The following is a 23,230-nucleotide window of genomic DNA, read 5'->3' on the forward strand; positions in this document are numbered from 1 at the left end:
TTTTGTGTGAGTATCAGGTTTGCATTTGAGAAAGAACCATTCCTACTTAATTGTTTCAAGAACATAGAACTACACCTACATATTAAAAAAATTAAAGAAATGTTATGTTTTATGGCACAGCTTCTGCATTATATCAGTAAATTAAGAAAAATAAATTGCAATACACAAATTAAGTGGTGACTTGACTTGTGTTATACTAATAATGTTGAAGTACTAAAATGCATTCCATTATTGAACATACAAATGTTTTCCACAGCCCTGGCTCTGAAATTATGAATTTTGTACAGTGCTGCTATTTTAAACCATATTGATTAGTATTTATTTAAGGTAAATTTACCATCACACCAAGTTATTTCTTATATGGACATGGTAGTATGAATCATGAAAGTTTGTTGACATTAGATAAAATAATGGCGATATTGCAGACTGCAAGCATTACGTGATCGCTTGTGTGAGAGATTGACTGGAGTGTGTTTTTATCATAGCTTCCTAATAAATAAATTCAGGGTTTGACAATCTTGCCTGCTTTAGAATCGTACCTGGCTCACTCCCTTTCTCACCCACCAAAGAAGGTCTATACAGTCCAACCTCTCTTACCCGGCAATGATGGGACCAAGCAAGTGAACAATGCGGAAGGGAATTATATGTAATTCTGACATTGAATATCTGAAGTGCTAAAATTGAGATAGTAAAAGGTTGCTAAAAATGGGGTAATGCCACAAAGTTGTACCTTTGAAATGCTTCAGTGCATGAAATCAAGCTCTCAAAGTATTAAAAACACGAGGTCTGGATAAGGGAGGTTGGACTGTAAATTGATATTAACTAAAAAGTATTGGTGCCATTTTTATCTTAAAGCAGAAAACACTTCTGAGAGCCTCATCTCATACTTCAAACAAAAGACTGCAACTGGAAATTTGTCCCACAATCTGATCTAATCCCTGTATACAAAAAAAACATACATAAATGTTGAATGTCAATCTTGCCTAAAAGCCACACATTTAGCATTGCAGACCTGAATCTGCCATGTTTGTGTGTCGCTCATGGAGGGCAAATAGTGTATCTCTGCATAATTTGCTATGTGCCCAGGAAACATGAAATTAAAAGTGCACGTTGTCTGCATTCTGTGTGCAACATGCAAACCTTTAAAACACTGAATCTTAAAGATGGAAATTATTGTTCAATTACCAAAATATGCAGGAGGTACACTATTTGCCCTCCATGAGCAACAAATTAGAATGGTGGAATTTACCATAACATTACACACAGGGCAATTTTGAGTTGGTACTCTTTGGGTGTAATCTCTTTGATGTTGTCTCAAACTGATGCTATTAATATGATCACCCCGCAATTTCCTTTTACTGGATAGGCATATGAAAAGCATATAGTATGGAATCAGAAAGTGTTCCATATTATACATGCTTTTGCAGTACCGTCAAGTAAAATATTGACAGTGTGTCTGTACATGTACATTATCTGGGTAAAACGACTCGGGCTCTTATTTTAGATCCAACATACAATCTTTGGTATTTTCGTCTCCGTTTGAGATGCTTGCCATATCAGGAAAAGTTGAGATGTAGAATTGTTTGCAATACAAACATGTTTCCCAAATCTGATACCGTAATGCAGGGATAGTTCCATCTTCTACAGAATATCTGGCTAGCTACACAATCCAGCACCATTATATTGAGTTCCTTTCCGGTTAGTTCTGACGAATGAATAAAGAGTTGCTGTATGAAGTTTCTTTTAGCCTGGAGAGTGGATATAAAATAACAAATGAAAAATAGTTAAAGAATCTGTTAAAATGTACACAAGTTGCATTATTTCTTTCCTTTGTAAAACAACAATTACCACTATCAGACACATGTAGAGAGGTGGAATCAAGTAAGTCACTTGTTGCAAAAACAGATTTAATGATTTTGCAAAAAGCCCTTATTATTTTCGTATTATGAACATTTTCATACCACAGAAAACATCACCTAATTTTCATGCAGTTTCAGTAAAATATCCCTTTGAAATTAGCAGGTACACTTGGCGTTGAAAAACTGAATCCTGATTGAGCTGAACAATGACTCACCCTTATCACATTACATACAAATGCCAGCAAGATAAGTCAGACATCTTTTTTTTTTTTTGCCATGTCACCACACAATGTTTTTGGAATACTTATTTTGTTATCAATTATTAGGTATGCAGTAGTATGTAAATCAAAAATAGATTCAAGTAATGCATTTACGATATAGATGATGTTCATAATTACAAGTTGCTGGTTGTAATTTATGACTCAAAGAAAGGATCACAGCCCTACACATATATTTATACACTTTCATACTGTTAATGTTCTTGTAAACGTAGGTTATGCATGAGATATCATATGAACATTAATAAGACATACACACAAATGTGTATTGCATGAAAATCATTCTTACACAGTAAACCAAGAATAATACCAATTTAGTCATAATCTACAAAATTTCAGTAATTGCAATATATAGGAATACATGTACAACCGCTCTGTGTAAAATTATATAATAACAACTTATTAGTAATGAGTGTCATCAAGGGCAAGTCATAATTAGTAATTTCAATAAAACTATTGTAAGCTTGCAATTCACTGAAGCATTAACAACAGAAGGCAAGCCCAGTGAAGAGTACACAATATTTGCCCATATAAGGAAAAACAATAGTGAGTCACTGAACAAAGGAAATGCTTTTATCTTGGGTCAACGGTACATTTGCGCAGTGTACATGTATACAGTGGAGAGTTTATACAAGCAGCTGCTGTAAGATATATGAATCTTGTGCTTTAGCATACACCGATTTTCGTACCCTGTGCCACCTGCTCTGAAAATGTCATGCAATTTGAAGCAATCACACTAGAATTACATGGACTTACTAGTGCGATATTTAAGTTCCATATGAAATTCATTGTTATCACATGAACATGTCAGTTGTTTTGAACAATGAGAGTAATAATATTACTGTATGAATGACTTCCTTAACATTATTTTGGATACTATTTTTGACTTCTTATATTTCATACAGATATTGGATGCCAACAAAAACATTCTATATTGACAGCATGCCCAAGAATTCGATCCATATGGTAGCAAATCTACATTATATTGTACATTATGTGTAACATGCCTGTGAAAATCTCGATCATCAAAGTTGAAAACAATACAAAATGTATGCTGTTTTTCATATTTCTTATTCTGTTTGCAACTTCTGGAAAATTTTACCTTACATAGTTTTTGAGGACCATAGTCAGGGGGTTCGATTATAAGGCAAAAAAAATTTAAAATTTGTGGCAATCAAGTTGTTGCTTATTAAAGGAAGGTGACCTGATATATTTGGAAAATCAAATTCTTTAAAACTTACGTATAACATAAAATGTCATCCATTTCAAACACTCATGCAAAAAGAACATGTTAATGTTTTTTGTAAATGTAACTAATTCCTAATGGAATTACCGACATTTATACAGCGTGATATTGGTAGTCTACAGTGTTTTTATCAATGATAATCATCATGATCATCATGCAATATATTGTTTCAAGTGAAAGGCCCTATTTTTCTCATAAACATATTGAAATTAGAAGTTCCAACTCAGTGTATTTCCGAAGATATCATCAAAAAACTGCCTAATTAGTATTAGTCTCAATGAGACTAATTCGGCAGTTTTTTGATGATTCTTCGGAAATATACCGATTTGGAACGCCAAATTTCAATATGTTTATGAAAAAATATGAGCTTTCATCTGATACCAAAATCAGCATTTTGATGAGGTAAAGTGGGGGATGAGATTGTCAATCAGGTTACCCACCTTTAAGTAATTCAGTGGTAGAAATTGGAAGTGTGGACACAAAATTTATGATAAAAATTGGTGCTCTTAATAAGGTGGATTTTGAGGCATTTTCAGGAAATTAGGAAATACTCTACATGTTTTACACAGAAATATAGAGTATGGCAAATTCACAGATCAAAATATCTCTTGTTTGAAGCAAATCAGACAAACAGTTTTCACAATTTATGTTTTCTTTGTATCCTATTGTTTTTACCAATAATCAACGTGGATAATGAGCTAACATGCTTGAAAAGGCTCATGAATGTGTAAATTTTGACAATTTTTGTTAAAAATCAATGAACTATTCAGGGGACTTTTATTTTGTAGAATTTTGCCTTGAAACTTGATCAAAGTGTTTGAATAGTGCATTATATCATGTATATTGCCTATCCACCCTCTCATTTGCATGTTTGCATAATTAATGAGCTAATTTGCATAAAAATACTAATTCATTATGCAAATTAGAGGGTGGATCGACTAAATAATACATATTGCAATCCATTACAAACATTTCAACCAAGTTTCAAGGCACAATCATTCTGCAAAATAAAAGTACCGTGAATTAAATTGATTTTTAGAACAATTATTGGTAGACTACAAGAAATTAGGATTCATTCAGCATGTCTTTACATGCACAGTATTTTTCTGTAAACATACATTTAAATTGAGTCCACATCAACAATACACCAATTGAGATACTCAATCCAAAGAGTTCCTGTTTGATGATCCTTCATGTATCATGTATACACTCTGCAGGCATCATAATGTGGTCTTGATGGAAACCACTGCATTCCATGCACACGAGTAACTCATTGCAATCATTAATGTTGTTCAAAGGTTCTAGCCAATGGATCAAGATTACCACAAAGTTCCAAACCCAGACACTATAACACCATTTAATGCTGTTATTTAAACCCATCATAAAAATTCGAGAGCTTGCAACACTGTGCAGACCCATTCACTATTCACATGGTTGAGCTTGTCGGCAAATATTTCCGACATACATTTGTAAACCAGTACATTTTTGGGGACAAATTGCAGGATTTGAGGCACAAACCTACCTTTGAACATAAAACTGATGAACCTATAATATAGCTAATTTATTTGCTTTCTTTCACACCTTTAAGTTATTGCACTTTTATTTGGTCACATTCCAGCTTAGGTTGGTGCACTTTTCTATACATGAATATGCAAATTATAGTAAGACAGAAAATTTGAAATGTAGATCATTTTCATGAGAAGAGAATTCTATATTCATGCTTGCACTGACTGAACTTCATGCCTACCATTGCATGTATTCCAGTATCAATATCTTGCATGCACATAATCACAATTTGATGATTACATTGAATTACATCAGTTATAAATATGATCTCATTGGACCTACATGTACATGTATTACTTTATAATCTGTTGAGAGGATTATGATCAAGATGAAAGTATCATGATAAATAAAACGATTTGTTTGTTGGTTGTTGCACAATATGAATTATCATGGAAACTTGACAGTGCATGGACTTGTACTTTGAAATCTAACTATTGCCATGATATTGACAACAATAAATACAAGAATAGAATTGAATTAATTTAATTTTAGTCACAAAAGACTTGGCTTGCTCGACCTCATCACATTTGCGGAAAGGCATTGCTTTCTGGACCCTATACTATACCTAACAATTCCTATTGGCGTTTCAACTCTCAGAACATAAAGATTGAGACAAAGCAGATCCCCCTGTTGAGGCTATCATTTGAATGCAAATGTAATTAAACTGCATCTAGTCACACTGGCCATTCTAATACGTACTGACCTTCAATTTATCGCATAATTTGAATGTTTTTACTCAATCAGAAAATGTATAGAGCAACATTATAAATTTACACACACAGTTTACAATGTATATTTTACTGATACAGTCAGTTGAACTCAAAAGTGGATCTTCAGTGCTTGAAATTAATACCAAATTACACATGACCCTTCAGCACATGTACAGTAAATGATGTTTATGCATGATAATTTTTAACACAAATTTTTAACACAAATTCTGTTCAAATTCTGCAATCACCTACATATTTTGTATTTGAAATTTTCAATCCAAAAACATCCTATCACCCAGTGCCCACACATAAGGAGCTGTGCAATAATTATGAACCTGGAGTGGTGGTGGGGGGGTAAAATGAGGGGAAAAGATTTGTTGGCAGGCGAGAAGGGGGGAGCAATTTTTGGCAAGCCATTTGAAAATTTTACCCCCCTGGGGATTGTAATTATTACACAGACCCTAATAACCCTTGTGACACACAAGACATGGAGGTTAAAAATGTGTATATTTTAAATGATACATGTAGTTGTGCAATGTACATTTAGGGATTCAATCATGTTTCACTGTTTTTCATCACCTTTTACTTCGCAGAGGGCAGCTTTAGCTGCCTGAGTGAAGTAAACCACGCAGACGCGAGTTGTTAATCAGTGATGAATAATGGTGAAACATGACTGAATCCCTTTCACAACAAACAAGCTAAAGATTGTGTAATTCACAAGATTTTTTCATTCGGAATGTCTGTTTGTCATTGCCACTCATCCTTACAAGATAGATCGGTGATTTCTCTGTTAATGATATCAGCAACAAAACTAAAGAATCAAGTTGTAATGTTTAGCTGCTACCTCCAACATAAAAGTGTGTTTAGGTTCCAGTCATGAAAAATTTTACGCGCTCATGCCGTACGCGTAGCCTTGCGTTCGCATATATGTTACTGGACTGTGGATTCATCAACGCTTGGCTCCTGTACAAAGGTATAGGAAGAGTTTTTGAAAATATAATACTAGTACTTTAAAAGTGACTGAAAATAAGAGACATCAGTGTAATGAAAACATGTGATAACAATTTAAATGAGACTTCAAACTCAAACCAAGTGACAGTTCTTCAATATTGAAGGCAAAAAAACATGACTGAAACTTAAGCCAAATTCGCTAGCCAAGTAGCGGAAGTTATCCATTTCAAAAACATGGAATTACACCTGCCAGATAAATTGTAGTGACACAGTACCACAAGCCGGTACACTGGAGCTTGATGACAGGTGAAACATGCCTAAATTTGACAAAATTATATATTCAATACATTTTGATAAACAGTTTACACTTTACAGCTAGCAGGTAAAACTTCTCAGAATATCAATACACAGTGAACTACATGCAAATGCAAAGTTCTATTTTTGCTTTTAAATGTGCAGACACTTTGATATGACATACTACTAACACACCGGGGTTACAAAAGGCTGCAAGTGAAGGTATCCCATGTGATCCCATTGCATTTCATTGGAAAACACATCACGAAAATATTGGCTGGCCAAGATACACACTCACTTGCTATCTCTGGTCTTGTGCTCCGTACTGGATAGGTCTGTGGTTCAAAAATGAACCGAAGAAAACAACGGTGGGGGGGGTATAGAGTTTTGAGGTGGTGGATCTTGGGAGCCAACAATGTACAGGTAAAAGGGGGTCTCTCTAAGGAGCTGCGAATAGGTACAGCTCTGTAAAAGGGGTTCTTTTGGAGCTGTGAACAGTCAAAATCAAGGGTCTTTCTTGGTTTTTAGTTGAATATCACCTGAAAAAAAACCCCCAGAAATGTGAGGGGTCTTTTGGAGCTGTGAAATCCAAAAGTGGGGATGGTCTTTCTGGGAAGAATACCCATATAATAACTAGTTTTTAAAGTGCCCTACCCCCACCTCAGGTCATCATGTGTTTCTCAATTTACAAACCATACATTTTTGACTGATTATAATCATCCATGCCAAGCAACCCATACAGAAATGGTTACATATTGTTCACAGGTGTGTTGAGTCAGGAAATCCCCTTCGTGCCTCATAATTGTATTTCTGTATGCATAGGTCACAAGGTCAGTCTTACACATGTGAGACCCAATGCATAGGCATGCATATAATAAATGCATGCTCCATCCAGTATGGTGTCATGTAGTAAGTACCACAGACTGCATTCATGAATAGAAGTATGACATCTCTCACAAGTATTAAACTCCATTTGTCACATGTATTGCATCATTTCATGAATTTATTTCACTTTAAGTAGTTCTGTCAGTATGTATAGTAAATTCAAAGTCCTGTCACCCTTATGAATTCATTAGCCTTTTTTCTCATTTTTCAAGTTTTTCTTTTACATTTTTGCCAAAAATTTCATTATTTTGTGTACCGGGCAGACAGGGTCTAATTCTGCATAAAACCGGGCAACGTTATTTCTATAGATCTGCTGCGCATTCAAATTGCATTGTATTGCATCGTAATTTCATTTGTGTCTATGCTAATTATGTTTACACAACATGAACTCACGTGTTTTCAAGCAAATTCGCCGATAATAGGTGATCAAAATCAATCGGAATGTTACAAAAGTACAGATCGCATTCAGCTTACTTCATATGAGATGATCTTTGGAAAAATACGGCATAATTTGTCTTGGTGTTTGCGGAATGCCATGCAGTAAAATATTAATACGTTGCGGCAATTCATGATTGACAACTAACAATCGTTGTGTCCTTCGTATCCTCCACTGTCAATTTCTTATCCACTCACTAATCCTCACAAAAGCTTTGTGTTGATTACGTAATGTGTGGAGGCAAATTGCAATAAGTACAATGAAATAATGAGTAGGGCGGGCTCCGAGGCGGGTTTCTTCTTCATCTTACGTAACAGTATTGTTCTCCAAAAAACCCGAAGCTTGTCGTTTGGAGCTCTAGCTGAAATACAGCAAGATAATGTAAGATAGTAAATGTAAACCTGTATTTTAGCTAGAGTATCTCGAGCTAGTACCGGGTGGTATTATGAAAATTTTCATATCACAAAAAAGTCAAATTTCTGAAGATTTTGAAAAACACATTTTGAACTCTCAAAATGTCAGCCATTTCCTCCTGGTTATTTTAAATGACAGTAGGGGCAAGTGTGTAAGTATGGAAATGTAAACATTCCCTCATTACGTTTCTGGTGATCACAGTGTCAAATAATGAACAGTGAATAAATAGTTGCCTCATTGTGAGTAGAAAAAATGGGTAGGAAAACCAACTCTCAACCTTATCAATTCATGCAATTCATCAGACGCTTAGGCATATTTAACTACATTTAGCTAAAATTTTGCTAAGTACTGACTACCGAGTCTGCACGAAGCTTGAAAAAGCTGAATAAATAACTCTCTTCAGAAAATATTACGTATTATAAAAGATGCACTGTTGACGTAATATCATATATCAAGGACTTCTCTATCATATCAGCATCCAATATCATGTATAAATGCATGTAAAATGTGTTATATCTACTGAGCACAGTAAAATTTAGCTTACACACATAATAATGGTGCATCTTAGCAATATAAATATGGAACATTTATGGGCATAGCATTTGCACAAATAAACTATTTGCCAGTGGAATAAGAGGATACAGTGTTCATATGAAAATGTATGTGAATTTATAAATTGTGACCATAATTGCATGATTTGTACCCAGCTACAAATACTTGCAAAGAACATCATAATATATGTTCAATTTTAGCACAGACACTGCATAAAAAGGACGTGGGGCTCTGATTGAATCACATCATTGAAAAGCTTTAAACATCCAACACCAGGCTCATTCACAAACCAAGTTACATACATACATACATAAAGGTATTTATATAGCGCCTTTAAAATTTATCAAGGCGCTGAACAAGGAGAGAAAGGATGGGGAAAAAGAAACACAGTGGAACAAGAAAGAAGCTAACTGAAAAGGTGAGTTTTCAGTTTCTTCCTGAAAACTGGAATTGATGGAGACTCCCTGATGGCTTTAGGGAGTTTGTTCCATTCCCTCGGGCCCGAGACAGAGAAGGTATTTCAACCAGATCCTCTATGTGCCCTAGGCTGACTAAGCAGGGTCTTATCGGAAGAAGATCTCAATTCTCTTCCGGGAGCATAGGCTGAAAGAAGCTCACAAAGATAATCGGGGCACGGCCCTGAGAGCACTTGAAAACATAAAGCAGAAGTTTAAAAAGAATTCGGTCCTGGATTGGAAGCCAATGCAATTGAATGAGAAGGTCGGAGGTACCAGTTGAGCGAGGGACAGAGAAAATCAAATGCACAGCACGATTTTGCAGCTTCTGCAGTCTATTTCTTTCACCTTGAGTGATACCATAGAGGATTGCATTGCCATAATCAAGTCGGGACAGTATGAGAGAGCTAACAGCATGGTGACAGGTATCCTGGTCAATGAATTTGGATGCGGTAAAGATTACGAAGATGGAAATTGACAGACTTTGTGAGGGTGGTAATGTGGTCACATTTAGCATCGTGTGACTGTTCTTTTTACCCGATAAACTTGCATATCCACCAGTGCCATTCTGTAAAGCTCACAATTGCGAATCAACATTGATCGAGGCATTCAGGCAATTGCAAAGCTATACTTTTTTCTTTAAATTTGGATTTATGGATTACTCTTTCATTTCTGAAAATCAAACCACAGTTATTTTCAGTAAAAGAATACCTTGTTTCACTTGATTGCATCACAATTGTGCAACGATCTGAATAATTTCATCAGATCTTCTTAGGCTATGCAAATGCAAAATTACTTCAGTGTATACATGTACTGTATCATGCATCAAGCCAACACCCAGTTTCTAAAATGCACTGGTTTTCTAAGGTTCTTGCAAGCTGAAGGAAAATATTTGCATTTGAATATATGCTCATTCTTGTTTCTTGTGCTGTGAGACAAAATTCTTAAGCCTGGTTTTTGTCCTGTGCTCTCAAGCATTTGTAAGATTTGCACACATCCGTCAGGAGAAAAGCTCTTAAATCAGACCTATAGATGAAAGACAACAGTAAAAGAGTCTGCAATTTAGTGTGTTATTATAATAAATATTTCCATAGACCTTCCGAATGTAAAAGTTGGTAGCTTGAATGCATGAATATTCTGCCTTTAATAATTTTCATTTGAAAAACAGCCTTTCCCTGTCCATTTATAAACAATTAATGGAGCCAATTAATCTTGATAATTTTCAAGATTTAATTTAAAGTTGGAAATTTGTCCACCTTCTAACATGTCCAAAAACCTTCCTTGTCTGTTCAGATGATAAACTGGGATGAAAATTAATCACTGTTGTCAAACATTACAATATCTTGGTGTAGATTAATTAGTCATCCAGTAAATAACATATAAGGTAAAGTTAAATGGAATTCTGGAAATAAACTGTCGCATGTAACTTGTAAGTTGCAAATATATTTCCAGAATTCGATTTAACTTTACCTTATAAACATTACAATACTTAGTGCGAATCCTATTCCCTACTCTAACAAACAAGTGAACATATGTGAAGAACCATCCTGATGATCCAATAGGAAAAGAATAACATTATAAGACAAATCACTGGAAGCCATGTTTGTGATCCCCCAACCTTATATTGAGAGAAACAACACTCACATGGATAAGTACATGAAGTACACAGAGGCAACCAGACAACAGCAAGTCAACAGATTGAATTTCAGGGATCAAAACATTAAGTTCTAAAAATAAATGGCTTATGTTTGTCTGTGTGTAATGTAATCCTGGCAAGGATTTAGATTATAAAATGTCTTTCTTTTGCAACTTTTAAAATGTAATTTCAGATTAATAAAAGATTTAGAGAATAAAGGTATTGCTTTTAGCCACTGCCTTGCATATCGTCTCATATAACATGGGCGTCATTCTAAGTAAAGCAACTAGACGAAGCCTAGTTGTTTTACACCAAAAATAACGATATCGCCCATGTTATACGAGATGATAGATGCACAACAGCGGCTAAAAACAGTACCTTTTTTCTCATTTTTAAACACAAACCAAATTTCAATCAAAATAAAATTCTACATTTTACAATGGCTTAGAATCAATCAGTCCTGCTGTTGCTATATTCACCTCCGATTGGTTTAAATAGCACATACACGTATCGTGTCGACGGGCACAAACTGGACCGTGTCAAATCACAAGAACCAATAAGATTGCAGGAAATTTCTCAAGTGTTTAAGAAATTCATATTAAATCATGTTTTTACCTGAATGTATACACATGTACATGCAAGTTCTTGATGCAAACATTAAATTCTGAGGAGCAAATGCTAAGTCTAATCTAATGGTTGGACGGATCACGGATGGATAGCTCAGACACTGAAGTATGGTACGGGAAATTATTGTGCGAACAGGGTCATACAGGGTTCACCCTTCAGCTTCACCCAGCAGGACACTTCACACACAATAACTTCACTATCACCCAGCATGACACTTTGCGCACGGTAATCTCCCATACCATACTTCAGCTTCACCTAACAACTAATAGAACACTGATATTACATGGGAAGTAAGTGGGGGCCAGGGGCCATTCAGCCCCTGGTTCATCAAAAATAGCCCTGGTTCCCTGTAAAACCTGTGAACGCTTCTTATTTCCCAGCCTTCTTATTTCCCATCCATTGAATAGCCCCTGGTTCATTAAAAATAGCCCTGGTTCCCTGTAAAACCTGTGAACGCTTCTTATTTCCCAGCCTTCTTATTTCCCATCCATTGAATAGCCCCTGGTTCATTAAAAATAGCCCTTGGTTCCCTGTAAAATCTTGTAAAATCCAGGGGTTATTTTTTTACAAAGTAGCCCCTGGTCCAGCGCTACATATTTCCCAGCCTGCAATAACTTATTTTACTCAGACTTCGTCAGATGAAAACCACATTGATATTTTATAAATGAACGTGAAGGGAAAACTTTTTTTTGTCTACAGGACAAATTAATTATATTTTAAACTAATTTAGGCTTTTTGTTTTCTTTTGTTAAATTGACATTTCCCAACAGGTCCAAGAAAGTCATGAACAATAATACATTTGTTACTACATACATACATATGGTCTTTTGCAAAAACTATAGCAAGTGATTTACAAAAAAATAAACAAGGAACAATTGGAAAACAAAGAACAACATGCTGCATGCACATGGCACTTGTGCCACAAAGATGTATGAACCATTCTGCTGTGTGAAATTTTAGTAGACTTCCTTTTAATATACACTTACCAGAAAAAAGTACATACATTTCTGCATTTGTTTTGTCATCAAAACCCTTTGATATCAAGCAAGCCTCTTGTGAAGACTATCTCAAGAACTACTGAACCAATACTGGGCTTGTTTGTACTCACTTTGTGAAGCTTATTTCCACTAGGGTACATTAGAACACCCTACTGATCTTAAAACTGACTGGGAGTTACATGTGAAAGGTATAGCTTTTTGGTACATGGGATCGGCAGCTTAACATCCCATCCGAGGGACAGAAATCTGTTAAGGTTTATATTTAATCAACTTGTACCATGAGGTGAGCAGAAGTCTGAATTTAATCTACAGAAGTTGTTTAACTAAATTCAGGATTTCTATTCCAAGTCAATAACCGAGCAATTTGACATTTAGCCACTTCCAATATAGTCAGTAGGGTGCTTATTAGGGGAGAGGAAATAATTAGTTCAAATACTGTACAGGGCTGGTAAAATGAAAATTCCCTTGGAAGATGATCAAAATTTTCCTTCAAAAATTCAAAAATCCCCCCAAATTTTTAAGTATTTCTTTGTTTAAGGACTTTAATTTCCCCACAATTTCCCTCCAAACTTCCAAATTTCCCAGGAAGGAGCTTCCCACTTTCCACATTTTCCAGGCATGAGTGAACAGTACCTAAATTTCCATAATTATTAAACCACACACTAGTTTTGCCATATGACTTTCTTGCACACACCCAATAAAATATCAATACTTGAGCACCACATTTGATGCTATTAATACTGTACCCAGACAGATTCACAGCACATAGAGCAACCAGTTCAAAATGTACAGATGTCAAATTCCTGATAAGCAAGTGTCATCTCTGCAACTCAAGCAGGTTAAAGATGTGAGGTCAAACCTAAAATCCAAGTCATTCATAGAATATGGGTGTACATTTATCATGACACAGTAAAATGACTTATTCAGCGCATTGGGGCCATTTGACGGAATGCACTTTATAAGCATGTCATTCATAAACATTAGTAACTATTATAGCCAAGGAGAATACATCAATGCCAATTTTTCAATTTGATAATCTTGCCCATACATCTGACTATACCCCATTAAGTTTGTATTCCCTAAAATATTCCCTGCCACAGAAAACAACACATTGAAGTTATTATCTGGCCAGATCTTGTGCCACATCCCAATGTAAGGAATAATGAATTTGCTCTATACTGTCTGCAATTGAAGCCAATCACAGTGTTTCATTTTCATGTACATTTATATGGGTTTGGATGCAACTGCACCATGTAAGTTATACATGTGGCTCCAATTAAAGAAATTATACAGCCATCAAAGTATGCAAACCTTGGCCTGAGAGCCACAGCCACTGCCATAGCATAAACAAATAACAAAGTTGAAGCTACGCATAATAGCAAAAATATCTCCACAATTGTATTTAAATTTGATTCTACAGTTTTATAAATTATATCACATTTACAGTAAAATACATGTACTTTACATAAATTTCATTTTTTAACAAGACAGCTAAAGCAAGCATGCAGCTTTTTGTTTTTTGAGGGATACTAGTTCTGTTTTAAATACTATAATATTTTCAACAACAAAAAAGGAAAGGGGGCATTTATTACAGGAAATTTTTTTGTGAAACTAGTAATTTTGCAGTTCCCAACGCAAAGCTTCGGCCACAATGCGTCCACCTTGGGGCACATCAATTTGTAACCAGCTCTGATGAAACACGCCACTTCGCACTCAGCCATTTCGAGATACGGCGAGTCAAAGTTGGGAAAGGGGTGAAAAACTTTGCAGATTTTGTTTGTCAGTTTTTATTATTTTTTGATTCCTTAAGGGCTGGGGTATGAACGTTTGGACAGTAGGGGAGATTGGGGTTAGTTGAAACATTTTTCACAAAATCGTCTTTTTAATGCAAACCGATTACTTTCAAGAAACACTAACCATATCAGTATAAACATATACATACATGCTACAAATACAGCCGTAAACTTTATTGGACCTGCTTATGATTATTCATATAATCCAATTTGAAAATTTGAAAAAAAGTGTTTCAACTAACCCCACCCCTGGGGTAAGTTGAAACATAGGGTGGGTTAGTTGAAACACGGCTTGTAAAAATTTCAAAATAATTATTATTGTGTTGTATACTTCCCTTTAACATACAATCAGTGTGAAAAAATGAATAAATAAATATGTGGGAGTGCGGGTCAATACTTTGGACACAAGGTGACGAGTGTCACCATGGACCAAAATATGAGAAGCCTAAAATATTATAAAATGTACTTTCTGTGTGCACTTTTTGCTTGTATTATTGCTTTTTAATAATATTAAAGCAATATTGAAGAAATGGTTAACATGTTACAAATTTTTAAAAAGTCAAATTTTTAACCATATTTTTCTATGCGATTTTCATGTGTCAACTAACCCCACCTCAAAAGTTTCAACTAACCCTGATGCCTATTTTTACATTTTAAAGTTCATTACACAAAATAAGAAATAAAATAAAACTTTTATTTAACATTATTCTGGGACTTACTACTAGTGCTTATGATACTCAAAAAATAATCCCCTGAATCTTCAAACAACATGGAGATAACGCATGTTTTCTGAGGGGTATAAAAATTAGTCAGTAAGTCAAAAAACAGATATTCCTTTCCCAAGCCAACACTGGTGGGGCATCAGTGCTGTTGCTAATTTGGTGGATGACCCTTACTAATACCTATTACTAGGTGCCAGTATTTTACCAAATTAATTTTTTGTGTCAGAAAAAAATACAATGTTTCAACGTACCCCGCGTTCCAACTAACCCCAATCTCCCCTATTTATTTTGGGACATTAGAGCACATCAGACATATCGAATTGCATTCTGAATACGAAGAAAGTCATTCTGATATCAAATAATTTTGATTTTTTGAAATTACAATTTAATACACATTTTATGGCAAATCATTAAAATTGATATTTTGATATTTAACAGTACTTGAAGTAAACTTTATAAATCTGATGATTTATACTTAATGTATGTAGGTGGGATGAAAAGCCGACGATCAATTGAAAATTTCGATCGTTAAGATTGAAGATATGGATTTTTTTCCCAAAACACAAAAAAAATTAGGTCTTTTGGGAAAAAATCCATATCTTCAATATGAAAGGTCAAAATTTTCAATTGACCGTCGACATTTCCTCCCTGCTACATACACTTTAAGAATATATCATTGGATTTATATAATTGACTTCGAGGACTGTTATATATCAAAAATTTGAAAAATATCAAATTTTTATAATTTGTCATAAAATTTGTATTATATTGTGATTTTCAAAAAATGAAAATTATTTCATATCAGAAAGACATGCTTCGTATTCAGAATGCAATTCGATAGGTCTGAGGTGCTCGCATGTCCCACAAAAAATACTGTCGAAACACAATAAACGCTCATTTTAGATCCCTTAAGGGGGTACTACATCCAATTTTGTGCCTATTTTTGCATTTTTCTCAAAAATCATAGCGCATTGGTGACAAGTAAGATATGTATATTGTAGGGGCAAGGACTACAACTGCTGCACTGGAAATTTTATTTTAGCACAGACAACAGTTGTGGAGTTACAGTCAAAAATGAGGGAAAACCAATATTTGATCAATAAATCAATAACTACTTGCCTTGAATTGCTGAATTTTCAGTGCAGTAGTTGTAGTCCTTGCCCCTATAATATCTTACTTGTCATGCGCTGTAATATTTGAGCAAAATGCAAAAATAGGCACAAAATTGGCCAGGGGTGTAGTACCCCCTTAATATGTTTACTTTAACCTACCACTGATGAGAACAACAAATATTCTTTTACCTCCAGAGCACCCAAATCTAGCATTTTCTGAACCAAACCAAGTCCTTTTTACAACTTTAAAGCCATTTTTCTTGCATTTGCCTGTTCTTTATGTGTCACTTCCCCTCTTAGGTTAGGGTTTAGTATCATTCATTTCAAGTGAACTTGAATTTATAACTGCAATTGTAATCATTAAAAAGGCCTTTCATTAATTGTGCAAATGATTAAATCTTTTATTTTGTCATTTATATGTATTTCAAAAGTCTTTGAATTTATGTAACCATTTTGCTGCAAGTATCCAACATCTGTGAAATTTAAAATATTAATTCAGAATATCATTAATGCATTTAACACCCACCCATCATACTTGCATTATAAACAAAATAACATAAATGAATAATGACTTTTGACCTGAGTAAACATTAATTAAGTCAACATCCTATGCCACAGCATTGTGATAACACGACAGTACGTAGGATTTGACTGATCATAAAATGAAAGCATAGAAGCAAGTAAAATCAAGACCAAGTTATTTACCTGTCAGCAATACATGTAGTATCAACAGGCCTAAGTGTATATGGGGCAAAAATAAGTTTTTCATGTACCCTGGTAGTGATAGCCGTTGATATTAGAAATGGGCTGTAGAGGATTGAGCTTCAGAGCTTGGATCATACAATGTATCTACAGCATCTGTCAGGTACCTAAAATATGTGTACTGATCCCATTTTGAGAAATAAATGGGGAAAAAATGTCAAAATCCAGGTTACCCAGACAAAAAGTGTGTGGAGTCCAAGATGGCTGCCAGGTTATCATTAAAAGTCTAAGATTTAAGTCAATCTTTACCCATTTTTTGTGATTTCATCATAAAATTGGAATGTAATCATGTGAAAAATAAGGACAAGGAATCTATTTCTGAAAGCTGAATGAAATTTGGATGCTTCATTTGTCTTTAAAACATCCATTTAATGTCAACATTTTGGTGTAAGGATGGGAGTATTTCCCGAAGACACTCTTCCAAATGATTATTTTAGCAACGTGACTGTAAAGATTTAAAGGTTGAACTTATGACATTTGAGCTTTATAAATGAAGCTGTTTGATTACAGAGCTAATTTGAATACTGCATTTAATGCTCCTGTCCTATTGAAATGTACATGGGTCAATACACTTTTGGTCCCTGTGCATTTCAACATGTTCAATGCATTTCAATGAGGGACTACCTGAAATTGGTTAAAAAAGTTCATGTAATACATGGCCAAACCATAAGGAGTACACGCAGCAATTTTCAAGTTTTGCTGTATTTACAAAACAGTCTTGAAAGCGTCTGAATGGCTGATGAAATTGGGGGTTAACTGATCGTTGTATTGGTACAGAATCGCAAAATTTAATTTTTTTAAAAGCTTCATATAATTTGCTTTAAATGTTGGTTTTGCGGGTACCAAAGGGTCCAGAAAAATTGGACCCGTTGATTTTTTGTGCTCGCGCTACCCCTGCCTACCACTACATGTACATAGTATCCAACTAGGCCACTAGGGTAGTGACATAAAATTTAATTATGCAATATACCAAGTCCCATGTTATCTTTCAGCAGGAACTTCAGACCAAAGTTGATATCATACCAGGGTTGTGACACTTGTATTTAAGCCCTGATCCTGCAATTCATCCCATTTCCTAGCATTTATAATTTGCAAAAGGTCCAGGGAGGGGGGTGTACTTACGTATATACATGTAAGGTATAACAGGAATATTTAAAGCAATTCCTAAACATGGGTCCTGATTTGAGAAAAAAAATCCCTCAACATGGGTCTGTTTTGAGAAAAATTGATCAAAAACTGCCAATCGTAAGACATGGGTAAGGGTTTCAGAGTTTCAGCGGCACACTCACTGTCAAAATATCATTTGAGTACCCCCTCGGGAAAAAGGATATAGTTACATAAATTTTATGAAAATATTGTGATATATCAGAGAATGAGCAGTCATCATAATTGGATAAATTAAAAAGTGAAATCACTTCACTGGCATTTGGGGAGGATTTTAGCCTAAAATTTATGTGTGTGTACATGTAAATTGCTTCAATAGTGAAACTGACTTACTATAATTTTGTTTGATTTTAAAACAGTTGCTAGCTTCAATCATACTTTATGCCAGGTCTTTGATTTACAATTACAACTGTAACGCAATTACGCTCTACGATGCTCAGTCTTGATTCAAATCTAGCACCGTCTGCCTGTCCTATGGATGGAGAGATAGGCGACTGGCTTCATTTGCACAAATGAGTGGCTTATCCTATATTATACTCCAAAATCCTTGATCATACTAAGAAGTTGGAAGTACAAGGAAGGTAAAGCTCATCAAGAACACTTGTGTAAAGTCGCAAGTTGGGTGGGGCTTACGTAAAGTCGCAAGTTGGGAGCGGAGTTGCTGTCCTTTGTGAATGGGAACATAATATGTGATGCGATCAAGCAAAATCAGTCGGAACTTGGAAGTTATTAAATTTTCAGTTTCTTAAATAGGATAGTAATAAGCATTTCCATTGAAATTGAACAACCAGCTCCAAAGATATTCATGAGCAATTGAAGACTTTCCAAAACAAAAGGAAATAATTCCATTTGTTTAGCAATATCTCAAAATCAATATTTCCGAGTTCCGACTGATTTTGCTTGATCGCATCACATAATTATGCTGTCCTCTGTACTCAAAATGTTATGTCCCCATTCACAAAGGACATGCCACTGCCAATACAGGTGTCTTCAAGCAAAGCTTACTCCATCATCACTGTCATCTCATGCGGGACACTTGCACATCTAAACTCAATACAGATCTACATTTTGTGTATAAAAACCAAGAATTGAATTGGACACCCGACTCATAAAGCAAATTGTAGGAATCCCTTCAACTAATTGCTGTGTCAACTGTCAACATATACATGTACATGTATATCATGTTTAAATGTGACCTGCTCCCATCAAATGAGCGTTACGTCACAAGTACAGAGTTTCGAGACATTCCAATTGTTGTTGAGTTGCTGTTCTTTGTTTGAAGACACCTGCATACAAATGTAATTAGTGCTAAATGTCCTTTGCGAATGGGGGCATAATATGCTGTACTCTTTATTCAATGCTGTCCCCATTCACAAAGGATATACCACTGCCAATACAAGTGCCTTCAAGCAAGAAACCTCAACATTTGGAATGTCTTGAAACTCTAAACTTGCGACTTTACGGTCGATCCTTCATGTAATTATTTCGTGTAAGCTAATCCTAACCCTAACCCTAATGTATAATTACACGAAGGTGTAACCGACTTTACGCTCATTTTGGGGGAGCAGGTCATGGTCACAAATGAGAATCAGCTTTGATTCACACAAAATTTCTGTTATGAAAATCTGTGCAAGAATTCACAGATTTTCTTCAGAATTCCATTTTTTAGTCCTGTTAACTATAGAGCTACCCAGTGGTCACTCTTATACCGGTACCACTTCTTTTAGAGACTCTCAAAAGCAAAAAACATCATGGTTTATTTCTACATAAAACATATCACCCAGGCCTATACCAGTTGAGAATTCTGTGATCACAAAAGAGGTTGCCTTCCAAACACTTGGAAGCAACTCTGGTCAAAAATCACTTCCACCAGAATACATTCATGATGCATTCCTCCCTAAAGTATGAACTTAAAAAGCAGGATTCTGGTCATTCTTCCTACATCGTAAATACATAGTTGTGTGAAAATATAACAGTACATGCTGGGATATGCGCCAAGCCGAACTATGTTAATTTGGTTCAGGTCTAAACCTTAAAAAAACATTAAACAACCAAGTGAAACTTGAAATGCAAACAACTTTGAACAAAAGATTTACAATGTACCAACTCACCTACCTTTGTACCAAATTACAGTTTCATACATGTACATTGTACATGAAAGTAACTTACCTCATACTTAATCCAAAATCAATTGGTAAACACATCATTCTGCAAAGTAAATTACTACAATTTTGTGTTATAAAAATACAGAACAGTAGGCTATGTTCAAAAATACAGAATTTCATCATTTTCACACTGATGAAGCTGAGTAAGAATGTTGGAATTATTTTAAAAGGCCAATGGACGTATGTCAGTGGGCCCATCACATAATGATAGCTAACCTTCAACACTTTTGCTACATTTGCAAATGACTATTTTCAAAATGCAGGGCTTTATCAATCACGAAATTGCTTTCATCCAACTATGCTTCAGTCATGTGAAAACAGTGAAATTCTGTCAAGTCTGCAGTATTTGATCACTCACCTTGTAATTCAAGGTTGTAGTTGAGATGTTTCAAACATAGTGTTGAGGGCTCGCACTTCAGGGGACAGTGAGGAAGCAGCTTCAGATGCCAGACGGACAGCCTCTCTGTAGACACCTTTCTTCTTACGGTCATACCTAGTGTTAAAGTACTGCAAGAATGGATACAGTTTATTGAGGGGCATGTAAGATAATGTAGTGGCAGCAAACCAAGTGATCTGAGCTTCCTGCTCTAGAACAACACCATTGTCTCGTCTGCTGACACTGATTTCATTGATACGTCCTGGCCACCAAGGAAAGCCTATAATCTTACCCCAAACCACGTCACCGATGCACAGAACTCTTCCATCAGGTAGCGAAGTCTTTGTGATATTTTTCTTATGGATGCGCAAGTTCAGAGGAGGGACTTTCTTGAGAGATTCTTGGTTTGCTCCAGGAGCATTAACCTCAGGCAATAATGAGAGGGTTATCGCTATCGTCACCACTACTGGTAGCAGTCCCACGTTTTGTACTTTTCGTACTCTTCGTGCTTCTGGAACTTTGGTTTGAACATTCACTTGAAGAGTCATACCCAGAGTTTTTGACTGGAATGTGTGGCGGAAGTGCTAATCCATTGAGTTTGGTTGCACCATTCTTGTTGTTTGTCTTACTGTTTGTCTTTTCTTTCTTATTGTTCTTCCCATTGTTGGACTGCTTTTTGTTATTTGGTGTAGAACTTGAACCATTTGATTTTAAGAGGGAAGTTGCTGTAAGCTTTGTAGCTACAATGGTAAGATTTCCTAAAGCCTTTTTGTTTACGCCATTCTTTGTGTTGTTGTTGTTGTTCGGGGTACCATTGCTACCTGATGATGTGGATGTTGTACTGTGATACGTGCCTTTGGATTTAATGATGCGAATTTTTCTTGTTTGTCCATCTGCTGATGAATGTGGCTTTGGATGGAACCCGTTAAACATAGCAACTTTGATCTTCGTTTTTCCCTTGGATGCCCCCTTCTGCTGAGCTTTAGTTTTGGCAATTTTGAGGACTTTCTGAGCTTTTTTGATGTTCTTCTGTCCATTCAGTTTCACTTTCACTGTAGGCTTACCTCCTCCATTTTGAGTACTGGACTTCTGTGAAGAGGCAGCAGTTTTGTTAGTATGTGATCGAGGAGGTATTCTCATTACGTGACCTTTACCCTGTGGTGTTGCGTATGAAATCTTGATAATCGGGCTTCTCTGTTGTTGAATTTTCTGTGTTTGACCTTGCGATTTGCTATCACCATTAATTCCCTTCTTTACCTTTTTCCTTGGCACGTTACCATTTGTATCACCTATTAGTTTGCGTTTCTTTATCAGTGTCCTTGATTTATCATTGATACCATTTTTGGAAGAGTTTTTTGAGGTGTGTGAGGTAGATTGACCACATTTGGCTTGGCACCTACAGCACAAAACCTGCCGCGGCCTGAGCCGAATGTGGCGTGTACGAGTTGCAGTCGTTTGCCCTTTGGATCCTTTTTCTCTGAATTCTTCTTTCCTACTGTGTAGAAGGGGTTTCGGCGGAGGCAATGGCATATCTTGAAAGTATGACTGTCTGTAACTTAATGCTGAGTGCTGCACTTTTTCAGCCACTTCATTTGCTGTTGGCTCAGGCTCAACAACTGTAACTTGTTCACCATTTGGCATTGGAAATTCCTTATTTAACTTCTCACACAATGCTGCAGTACTTGGTAGACCCACAGGACATCCCCTGGAATTAATTGAAACAAAAAGGGAGTTTTAGTTCTACGAAATTTTAAACAATATCCTATTGGGTCACTTGTGGTTGCCCTGTGCCAATGACAAGCATAGAAAATAACGCATTTCAATGGAGATCTAAACACAAAATTCGACAGACTTGTCTCTATTTCTCTTCGTTTTTCACTTACCCAGGGGAGAATTTATCAAAGCTCCCCGAAATGTTTTTCCATTTCTTTTCAGGCACACCATGACCACTTCATCATGAACTGCTTCGATGTCTACACTCAGTACGGAACCGATTCTTAGTGGCTTGTTGTCTGGCCGAATCGCCATTTTTATAATTTGACAGCCACAGTGTACGGCCTTTCCCATACACAAAACAACAGAGACCTGCTTTTTTCTACATTGTAAATGCCCGTTTAGACTGCACTGCGCGTGCGCAGTAACTCATTTTGAGGCCCATTCAAGGGGAAGCACAAGCGAGCACCATGTGTGGTTCTGGTGCTGGTATGCACAATTTTAGTTGGAAACATG

At 35.8% G+C, this 23,230-nt stretch overlaps 1 protein-coding gene across 1 annotated transcript; it reads right to left on the reverse strand.

Annotated features, from left to right (window-relative positions):
• Window positions 1-1,130: 1,130 nt before the first annotated feature.
• On the reverse strand, window positions 1,131-22,796 carry LOC140148593 (PWWP domain-containing protein 2A-like). Its single transcript, XM_072170600.1, is given in 3 exon segments — window positions 1,131-1,748; window positions 20,984-21,429; window positions 21,431-22,796. Coding segments are annotated over 2 exon segments (1,650 nt in total). The 5' UTR covers window positions 22,643-22,796; the 3' UTR covers window positions 1,131-1,748; window positions 20,984-20,991.
• Window positions 22,797-23,230: the final 434 nt, after the last annotated feature.

This window comes from Amphiura filiformis, chromosome 3 (assembly GCF_039555335.1).
Source record: "Amphiura filiformis chromosome 3, Afil_fr2py, whole genome shotgun sequence".
Lineage (NCBI taxonomy): Eukaryota > Metazoa > Echinodermata > Ophiuroidea > Amphilepidida > Amphiuridae > Amphiura > Amphiura filiformis.